At 41.3% G+C, this 10846-nt stretch overlaps 2 protein-coding genes across 5 annotated transcripts in view; one reads left to right on the top strand and one right to left on the bottom strand.

Moving 5' to 3' along the window:
• PLD1 (phospholipase D1) overlaps window positions 1–9387 on the top strand; it is a 242839-nt gene extending 233452 nt beyond the window's left edge. For all 4 annotated transcript variants that reach the window (XM_058661105.1, XM_058661104.1, XM_058661106.1 and 1 more), the window contains one exon: window positions 8148–9387. In XM_058661105.1, the coding sequence (XP_058517088.1) occupies window positions 8148–8372 (225 nt within the window). In that variant the 3' untranslated portion in view covers window positions 8373–9387. The remainder of the gene's footprint in view (window positions 1–8147) is intronic.
• On the bottom strand, window positions 81–7901 carry LOC131479758 (thymosin beta-4-like). Its single transcript, XM_058661108.1, has 2 exons — window positions 7860–7901; window positions 81–149 (listed from the first exon to the last, which is right to left on the bottom strand). The coding sequence occupies exons 1-2, from the start codon at window positions 7899–7901 to the stop codon at window positions 81–83; spliced, it is 111 nt and encodes a 36-aa protein (XP_058517091.1).
• Window positions 9388–10846: the final 1459 nt, after the last annotated feature.

Genomic DNA, 10846 nt, shown 5'->3' on the forward strand with positions numbered 1-10846 from the left:
TTAAAAAAAAAAAAAAAAGACGGCAGTGCTGGTGTGTGTGGACAGCACACAGCGCGTTGCAGCTCGCCTGCTTGCTTTGCTTATTCAATCACTTCTTTTGAAGGCGGTGGATTTTTTTGTTGCATTTCTGTCTTCTGTTTCTTTCTTTCTTTCTTTTTTGATTCATAAAGAATGGATAAATTTCATGGATTTTATACATACAGTTGTTTTTAAAAGATTTATGTATTCTTATTTGAAAGCCAAATATACAGAGAGGAGGAGAGACAGAGAGGAAGATCTTCTGTCTGCTGATTCACTCTCCAAGTGGCTGCAATGGCTGGAGCTGAGCCAGTTCAAAGAATCAGAAGCCAGGAGCTTCTTCTCAGTCTCCTATGTGGGTGCAGGGTCTCAAGGCTTTGGGCCACCCTCCACTACTTTCCTAGGCGACAACAGGGAGCTGGATGGAAAATGAGGTTGTTGGGATATGAACCGGCTTCCATATGGGATTCCAGCATGAGCAAGCATGAAAAGCATGCCCAAATGCATATGTAAGGTGAGGACTTTAGCCACTAGGCTACCATGCTGGGGCCTTCAGATATATAGTTTTAAGGAAATCATGATATTTCCCATTGTGCCTTTCCTTCCTCACTTTTTTTTAAGATTTATTTTTATTGGAAAGCCGGATATACAGAGAGGAGGAGAGACAGAGAGGAAGATCTTCCGTCCGATGATTCACTCCCCAAATGAGCTGCAACAGCTGGTGCTGCACCAATCCGAAGCCAGGAACCAGGAACCTCTTCCAGGTCTCCCACACGGGTGCAGGAACCCAAGGCTTTGGGCCGTCCTTGACTGCTTTCCCAGGCTACAAGCAGGGAGCTGGATGGGAAGTGGAGCTGCCGGGATTAGAACCGGCGCCCATATGGGATCCCAGCATGTTCAAGGAGAGGACTTTAGCCGCTAGGCCACGCCGCCGGGCCCACTTTTTTTAAAAAAATATTTTCAATATTGTTTACACAGTTGAGAGGGATGCATGCCCATGAGGATTAAGATGGAGAGGGAGGAGGTATGGAGAAGGACGGCAGGGAAAAATATTTCAGTTCTTTCCTTTATATTCTCTTTGTCTGCTGGGGATAAGGGGAGGAGACTTCTCCTTGCTGTCAAATTGCATCAGTACCTGGGAATCGGGGACAATCATTTGATGCTGCCTTATAGACTCCAATATGGGGAAGAATGTTCTGAGGGTGTTACTTGAGTGGTTTTGATAATCTGAGATATTGTCGGCTCCAGTGTGCTTGGGTTGATAAAATCTTTCAATGATCTATTAGCTGACCAAGTCCACCTTAGTGTGCATCTGTGGATCCAGGCACTTGCTGCAAAACTTGGCCGGGAGAGTTGTCCAACCCGTTCTGCTGTCCATCCTCTGACTAGGCACTTGATATCCTCTTCTGGCTTAGATGAACTGGCTGTCAGGTCCTCCATATGCATTTGGGCATGCTTTCCATTATGCAGACATCAACAACTAAAGAGGCCTCGTAACAATATATACGCTCTAAGGCCAGAGCACATATATTGTGACTTTCCCTATGGCTGAGATTTGCGTCTGGTAACCCAATTGGGGAGTGCCCCCCAAAAAACACTTCCTGGGATAACCTCAGACTTGATTCTGCCAGCTAGTGGAGGTTCAATCTGTTACTTATACCAGACAATGAACATACTGGTGGATGTAGCTTCTTAGTCAGTTCCACTAATAGACCAACCTCTCACTTGAACAGGTGGGTTCTGTGGCCTGGCCAAACCTGCCATAGGCCCAGTCTTCACACACACCAGTTGGTGCCATGGTTTAGTTGGGTTGACCCCCCAATACCTCCCAACAGGCTCACCCCCAGCCCTGATTTTTGTATGTGCTGCAAACAAACCAAGTCCATTCCACATCTCATCTGGCTCTTGTTTATACCCATGAGTGCTGTGGCTTAGCTTAACTCAACCCACTCCCAGACCTAGCCACGCGTATGCTGACTGGTGCTGCTGACTTGGTCAGCCTGGCCCACCCACATCCTGACCCTAATGCTCACCAGCAGGAGCTGCAGCCTAGCAGGGGAGTGCTTGCATTTCTCCCACCAGTGCAGTCCTCTCTCTGGATCTTACTCTTCCAAGGAGTACTGCGGTCCAGCATGACATGACGTGCACCCAGTCCCAGCACTTGCCAGCTAGTGCTGCAATCCCACAGAGGTGAGCCCACAATTCCCTTACAAAATCTGCCCCCAGATCCAATTCTCTTGTGTTCCAGTTGGTGCTGCAGACCAGCCGGAAAAAAAGAAAAGGAAAAAAAACTAGAATAGGCAACTATGCTGGCACACTGGTATAATTTACACAAATTGGCATTCACCAGGCCCAGAATACCCACCATCTATTGGCTGCTTTTCTCACAGCAATCTCACACTTGCCTAGGGGCAAAGCATCCTTGGCCATTGCTTACACCTGGGGTCTGCCTTCACTCACCTTTATCCTTCCTCTTTTCTTTTAATTTTTTTCAATGACATATCTATCAATTTTAAGCAACATATTTCCAATTTTCAACATATTTCAATTTTAAGATATGTTTATATCTCTTAAAAATCATAAGCTTAACTCTCAACAAAATAAATATTCAGCAAGTAGCGAATCCATGGTTCCTAAAGAGCATAGGCAAGGGCTACAAATAAGAAATCTCAAAGTGTCAGTTTTGCTCATAAGCTTTGTGTTTTTCTGTACTCTATAAGCCAGTTACCACATATGAGGGGAAACATACGAGATTTGTATTTGGGAAGCTGGCTTTTCATCAAGCAGAGTGGTTTTTTGTTTGTTTGTTTTTGCAAAAAGACAGGGTTTCATTCTTTTTTTGGTAGAGCAGTATTTCATAGTTTAACTATACCACAGTTTCTTTCTTCGGTCATCAGTTATAGATGCCTGTGCTGATTCCATATCATAACTATTATGAGTCGAGCTGCTCTAAACATGGGGTACAGAGAACTCTTTCATATGCTGATTCATTTCCGTTGGGTAAATATTGGAGAGGCTGGTCATAAGACAGAGGTATTTTTCGGATCTCCATGCTGTCTTCTAGAATGGATATATTAGTTTACATGCCCACTAACTGTATTAGGGTACCTTTTAACATCCAGCCTGACCAGCAGTTGATTTTTTTCTTTTTGATTTACAGCCATTTTAAATGGGGTAAAGTGAAATCTCGTTATCTGAATTGTCCTAAAGATTAGTGATCCCGAACATTTTTTCATGTGTTGGCCATTTGTATTTCATGCTTTGAGAAACGCCTGTTCATATTGCTAGGCCATTTCTTGATTGAATTGCTTGTTTCGCTGTTTGGGATTTGGAACTCCTTTTATATCCTTTAAAAGGTGTATTATTTGCAAGTATTTTATCCTAATCTGTCAGTTGCCTCTTTACTTGGATGTTTCCTTTGCTGTGCAGAAGCTTCTTAGCTGAATGTAATCCCATCAAGTGTTGACAGTATTATGATATTCTTCCAATTCGTGAATGTGAACGATTTTTCCCACTTTTTGTGTAAGCTTCTGTTTTTTGGTAAATGTTTTGTAAGATTCATTACAGGGATCTTTTCAATTCTTGGTTAAATTTATCCCAAGGCATTTAAATGTTTGGTAGGTATCATGAATGGAACTGATGTTACAAGTCTGTCAGCCATTGCATTGTTTGTGCATGCAAAGGCTGTGCATTGATTTTATATCCTGGAATTTTGTCAGACTCTCTTATTTGGAGTTTTATGTGGTTCTTCTCTGTATAGGATCATGTTATCTACAATCAGGGATGATTTGACTTCTTGCTTTGCCATTTGTATTCTTTTGATTTCTTTATCTTGTCCTGTGGCTCTGGGTGAAACTTCCAGAACGATACTGAACAGCAGTGGTAAAGGAAGACATGCTTGTATGGTTCCAGCACTTAGTGGGAAAGCTTTAATATGAACCTGCCTGTGTGTGATGGATTCCCTTGTCTGTGCTGTGTGTTCTCTGTATATGTATCTTCTATATATATTCTATGCTGGATTTATTTAAGTTTTTTATCATGAAAAGATGTTATATTTTATCAAATGCCTTTCTGCACCTATTGAAATACTCACATGGTTTTTATTCAGTTTGTTAATGTAATGTATTACATTGATTGATTTGCCTGTACGGGACCATCCCTGTACACAGGGATAAATCCCACTTGGTCCAAGCGAATAATCTTTTTGAGGTATTGCTGGATTTGATTAACTCTTATTTTGTTGATGATTATTTTTGATCTTTGTTCATCAGCAACATTGGTCTATAGTAGTCTTTGTGGTGCCTTTTTGCAGACTTCATGCAAGAAGTTTGGGAGGAGTTCCTCCCTTTCAGTTTTTTTAAGAGTTTGGGAAGAATTGGAGTTAATTCTTTTAAGTTTGGTAGAATTCATCAGCATGGGATTATGCTATGACATAGCACATTGTAATATCTCCTTTTTCATCTCTGATTTTATTAATTTGAGTTGTCTCTGTCTCTTTTTTGTTAGTTGGGCCAGTGGTGTAGTTCAGTTATTTTTTCCAAAACCAGCTGTTTGTTTCATTCATCTTTTCTCTTTTTTTTCAGGGTTTTAGTTTCATTTACATCTTCTCTAATTTTTATTATTTCTTCTTGCTACTATTTTGGGGCTTAGTTTGTTCTTTCTTTCTTTAGATCCTTAAGATTGTTAGATCATTCATTTGTTGGTGTAGGCATTAATGGTTGTAAACTTTCCTGTCAAATTGCTTTTGAAGTATCCCGTAAATTTAGTATGTTGTGTTGTCAACTTCATTCATTTCTAGGAATTTTCTTATTTCCTTTTTAATTTCTTCTATGACCCACTGCTCATTCATGAGTATGTTGTTCAGTCTGTATGTGTCTGTATTTTCTAGAATATTTCAAGTTGTTGATTTCCAGCTTCATTCCATTGTTGTCAGAAAAGATACATGACTTTTTTTTTTTATTGAGACTTGGTCTTATAGCCTAGCATATGATCTGGCTTAAATAATATTCACTCCATGCATTGTTGAAAGAATGTGTATTCAGTAACTGTGGAATAAAATGTTCTGTAATGGTTCATTAGGTCCATTTGGTCAAGAGTGTGGATTAGCTTTGTTTTGTTGTTGATTTTTTTGTCTGGTTGATCTGTGCATTGATAGAAGTGGGGTGTTGAAGTCTTTCATGATCATTGTATTGAGCCCTATGTCTCATTTAGATCCATTATTGTTTATTTTAAATAGCCAGGCACCCTTGTATTGGGTGCATAAACCTTTACTCTAATCATATATTTCTGTTGAATTGATCCCTTAAACATTACAGACCATCCTTTGTCTCTTTTAGCAGTTTGTGTGTTAAAATTTATTTTATCTGATTTTATGATGGCTACTCCTGCTTTATTTATTAACTAATTTATTTGTTTATTTTTGTTTCTGTTAATATGGAATATCTTTTCATTCTTTCAATTTCAGTCTCTGTGTTAGTGAAGTGTGTTTTTTCTGGGCATCAAATACATGGGCCTTGGTTTTTAATCCAGTCTGTTTATAACTTTTCATTGGAGAATTTAGGGCATTTACATTCAGGGTTATTGATGAGCAGTCACTTGGTCCTGCCCCCCTCATTTTTTTCCGTAAATATCCCTGTTGTTTTGCCTTACACTTCCTTTATGGGAAATTTTACCTACGATCATGTTCTTTCATGATGCTATGTCTGTTTCTCTGTGCAGCACATCCCTTAAGGCCTGCTGAGTGGTGACAATTTCAATTTCTCTTTGATTCGGAATGTCTTTGCTTTCCGTTCAGGACTTTGTAGGGTATATCTTTCAGGAGTTGGATCATGTTTCTCCATTCTCACCTAGCAATAGGGTTTATGATGAGAAATCAGCTGTCAATCCAAATGGAACTCCTGTGAGGATAATCTGGTGTTTCTGTGGTGCTCGTTTTAGTGTATTTTCTTTATATTTTGCATCTGAAAGTTAGGCTGACGTATCATTGCAGATCATTATGATCACGCCTGCTAGGACTTCCGTGTGCTTCCTGTACTTGTCTGTCCCTTTCTCCAGAAGAGGAGAGTTTTCTGGTATCTCATTGAATAGATCTTTTAATCCATTCTCTGTCAATACATTTGGGAATTCCTAAGGTACATATATTTGGTCATTTTATACTATACTATAGATCTCACACCTTATCTTTGGTTCTGGTTTTTTTTTTCTGTCTGTCTGAGATATACCCAACTATTTGTCTTCTAGCTCAGATATTCCTTCTTCTGCCTACCCGAGTCTGTCCTTAAGACTTACCACTGTATTTTTGTTTGACATATCAGAGTCTTCATTTCTATTGGTTCAGTTTGGTTTGGTTCCTATATTACTGTCTCCCAGCAGAGTTTCTCATCTGTGTCATGTTTGGATTTCCTTAACTCATGTATTTACTTCTCTGTAATTTTGAATAATTTTCTCATTCTTTTGAACTTCTTTTCAGGCATTTCATCAGTCTCTTCACACTCTAATCTTAGAGTGCGCACTGCTTTGGGGGAGTCATATTGTTACCCATGTCCATCTTTCTGCCTTTATGTCTAGGCTTGTGTGAAAACACTGGTTAGTTTTCTCTGAGGGCTTTTTCTGTTTGAACTATGTCTCGAGGACTTAGTGGGGTGTCTGATCCTTCAGTGGCTATTCAGAGGTATGTGCTGGCTCGGGTCACGGAGCTCCAGCCCGTGCGCAGGTATAACACAGGAGTGTAGAATGACACTCGCAATGAATCCGGTAAATCTCTGTCATCAGTGCGGAGGGTATTGTTACCTGCAAAGCTCGGTAGATTCTCTCTTCAATTTAGTATCGAAATAGAAAACTGGGAATCGGTTGAAGTTTTATTTGCAAAGTGACCAGGTGAATGGGAAAAGACAAAGGAAGAGGCAAGCACATCCCAGGAAAGATTCAAGAGATGGGGTGCGTCTTGAAATGGGAGAGGGAGAGACACCAAAGGATTTTGGAAGGGTCTTGGGACTTTAAGCAAGCCCTGACCCCTCCTTATCTGGACAGGAGCCTGTGGGGAAGATGTTCCCCATTGGTGGTCCCTCAGCCAGTTAGGAAATGGCTCGGCAGCTCCTTTGTCACCCACTTGAAGGTGCGGCCAAGATTCTAGCAGGCTTGGAAGGTCTCAGGTATGATTGCATCAGTGGGCATGATCACGTCTCTGCCAAGATGAACCAGCCTCCCGGAGGGAGCATACTATGGCCACACCCCCCATCCAGACAGATGCACAAACTGCACAAAGGGGCTGTGCGCTCCTCAGTGTGAGCACAGAACTCTGCAGTAAACAGCATCAAGCATTCGGGGAGCTCTGAGCCTCTGACGCCACCAGTGATTTTTAAAAGACACAGTCATACCAGACACCTTATCACATAGAGAATGCCTATGGTCATAGGACACAGGGCTCCCACAGTCACACAGCACAGGAGATGGGCTCTCAGTTCACACCATCACAGATGCCCATGGTCACAGGACACAGGGCTCCCACAGTCACAGCACAGGAGAGCCACTCTCATCCCTTGCAGCTGCCCTCAAGCATGGGTTACCATAAATTCCTCTCACCTTATCTCCAGTGAGATTCTGTTGGCACAATCTGTTTGTGTGTGATTGTGCGGTCCCTGCTGCTCCATGGTCTCTCTCTCTCTCTCTCTCTCTCGCTCTCGCTCTCGCTCTCTCTCTGTTGAGTTTTTACTGCAACGTATCTCCAACTGTCTCCTGGGAATGCAATTCCTCCTTTTTTCTTCTGTTACTTTCCTGTGGTCAAAACCAGCACGTCTCTTCCCTATCTAGTCATCTTGCATCTCCCTTCTTGGTCTCAGATGATCGAATTTTTCAATCTCAGTAATATTGGGTTTGTCAGACATGGTGATATGGTGATCAGGCAGCTGAAATTGTAGTTCCAAAAGTAGACAGTGCTGAGGAGCTGTAATTTTTCAATAGAGGACAATCTAGCAATTTCTGTAGCAAATTAAGGAGCAACTCAAATCTGGGTTTTAATGTGGAACTAATGTATTTAATTAAATAAAGACTTTGCCTGTTCTGAGTGTTTCCCATAAAGCACACATGCCTTTTTTAAACTAATCATTTCATCCCATATTTGTTTTAACCAGGTGTTCCGGTGCCTTCCCAATGATGAAGTACACAACTTAATTCAGCTGAGAGACTTCATAACCAAGCCTATATTAGCAAAAGAAGATCCCATTAGAGCTGAAGAAGAACTGAAAAAGATCCGTGGCTTCCTGGTACAATTCCCCTTTTATTTCCTGTCTGAAGAAAGTCTATTGCCTTCTGTTGGAACCAAAGAAGCCATCGTGCCTATGGAGGTTTGGACTTAAGAACAGTACCCATTTACAGCTTAAGGGCTTCACCCTGAAGATCACACTGTGGACAGTACCTTCCTGTGGACCTCACAGCCGAAGCTATGCCTGATACACTCCTGTAAGCCACCCATGGACCCACAGGAATGGCTGGGAAAGGTTACAGTCATACTGAGGGGAGGACAGTGAATGTCAGCGTGGCTTCACCATTCCTCTTACCTGTGAAAAGGGGCTGCGTTCTTATTGCTGACATGTACCCAGCACCTCAAAACACACTATCAAATTCTACAACATAGACCAAAACTCTTATCTCCTAACAAGAATTTACCTGTAACTGTGACCCAAGTCACCAAAAGTTGTCCCAATCTCCTGTTCTCTTTCATTTCTGCAACCACCCTCTGTTGGATCTGTCTTCATTTACTTCTACATTTAACTATTGTTGGAATACTGTCTGTCTTTAGAAGTCATTCAGTTGCTACAAGGTGCTTGAAGGTTACATGGGATGCTCCTGCTCATCTGGTCCTAAAGTGGTAGCATGCTCCCTTCCAAGGCCCCCTTCCCTTCACAGTTCATTGTGAGATTGGCTTGTGTTAGGTGCTTCTGACAACACTGGCCCTGGATCTTCATGCACAGAACAACAAGAAGGAATTAAATCCCAGTATTAAAACAATGATTTCACTTTGTTCCCAAAGACACTGACAGGATGTGGTCTTGTGAGAGGGACCACCTGATAACATTTGAAAATGTGTAGGCTATTTGGTTACACAGAAAGCAGATAAAACTCACGGGATTTAAACCTTCAGCGACCCCCAACGTGTCAATGGGACCTCATCTAGATGACCAAAGACTCCATGTGGTCCTTTAGATTTCCTGTCAGCCTTAGCTACTGAATTGATTGAAATTTGTGTTTCTTGATTTTAGAATCAACCTAGTGAATACAGTTTGTGTTTCAAGAGAATCAAAGACTTAATTCCTCCCAAGTTAATACATCTAAACCTAAGCTTTTTGATGTTCAGCTGTCTCAATATATCATCTTTGTAAAGAAAAGAGAATCAACCATGAAATACGTTCTGCTTTACCTGTGCTGCTAAAGATATGCTAACATTCCAACAGAGCTTCCTAAAAAGTTAGGATGGTTATTAATTCACGTCGTCCTTCCTGGTAAATTTTTCTGGAAACCCACTTTTGCTTTTCAGATGTTAGAGTAAATACCTCTCAGTGGAACAAAATTGTAATTGTATTAAACAGAACTATTCGCCAACCTAAAGAGCCAGCATGGGTTCCCAACCAGCCTGAGCCCAAAAGGTACCATGCGTGTAAAGAGACCATCATAGTCATCCATGGAATACCTGGGCAGAATGTCATCTGGGCTGTTCTTCAGAGAAGCAAGCACTCAGCCCCTTTTTTCACAGAGCTGAGTTTTCCGTCTAAAACAGGCACAAAGTCCATGATGTGGGTTAGCAGAGGAAAAAGCATCACTCCCAGGATGTGTGTCTAGGATGTTGTCGCTAGAGAGCATTTCACAAGTGAGGTAGAATTTTGTAAACACTAATGGAAAGCAATATATTTTCATGAATAACAAAACTCGCGTGGCTGAAGATGGTAGAATAAAAACATTCTGTAACATTGCTGATAGCACATTTGCTATTTATGAAAAAAAGTTTAGATTGGCATTTGAAGTATTGAGTGTATATGGGATACCAACAGACTTCTTGCATTTTGAGTATATTTTTTAAAGCTAAAAAGAGTCAACAACATTGGATTGTGACTTTTTACAAGATGTTCCCATAAGACCATGAAAAATAAAAGCCTAACAGAATCTTGTCCCTTATTAAGTCATTACATCCAATCTTCCCCATTTTTATAGGTAAGGGACGTTAGGCTCTAGTGGAATAAAGGATTCATAAAAATCCGTCCGGTGTAGAGATGGTGGAACAGGACTACCAAAACTGCTCTAGTCTGCTGTTTGCCTCTCTCCTCACTCCCTCACTGCCCCCCAAATGTAACCATTCAGTCAACAGATGGTAAAAGGGATGTCTCTAAGCATTCTGGATTCCCATGCTATCATCTCTTTGTGTGTTTGCCTGCCTCCCTCTACTAGGATGGACGCTCCTTTGGGCAGGGACTTAACTGCATTTGGTCCTCTTGTATCCCTGGGGACTGGTATGGCACCTGCTTTATATAGCATGTGAGTTCAATAGTGGCAGAACGGATACATGAGGTGGAAGAGAGTGCAAATGAAAGGATAACTTAGCAGATCTCACACAAAAACTTTTTACAGCTGTTTCTACGGCAAGTCTCTTTTCTGCTCCATCTTCTTGAAGGCAAGATTTCCAGCTGTGAAGAGGCAACAAGATTTCCTTGGAGGATTTTGTGGAAAATTCAGTGCAATAATTGCTTCTTTTGCATTCCGCAAAAGTCTTGCGAAATGTGGAACCAAGATGAACTAGATACGTGTCACTCTTTGACATGATTACTACCTACTAGCAGTT

This window comes from Ochotona princeps, chromosome 3, assembly GCF_030435755.1.
Source record: "Ochotona princeps isolate mOchPri1 chromosome 3, mOchPri1.hap1, whole genome shotgun sequence".
NCBI lineage: Eukaryota > Metazoa > Chordata > Mammalia > Lagomorpha > Ochotonidae > Ochotona > Ochotona princeps.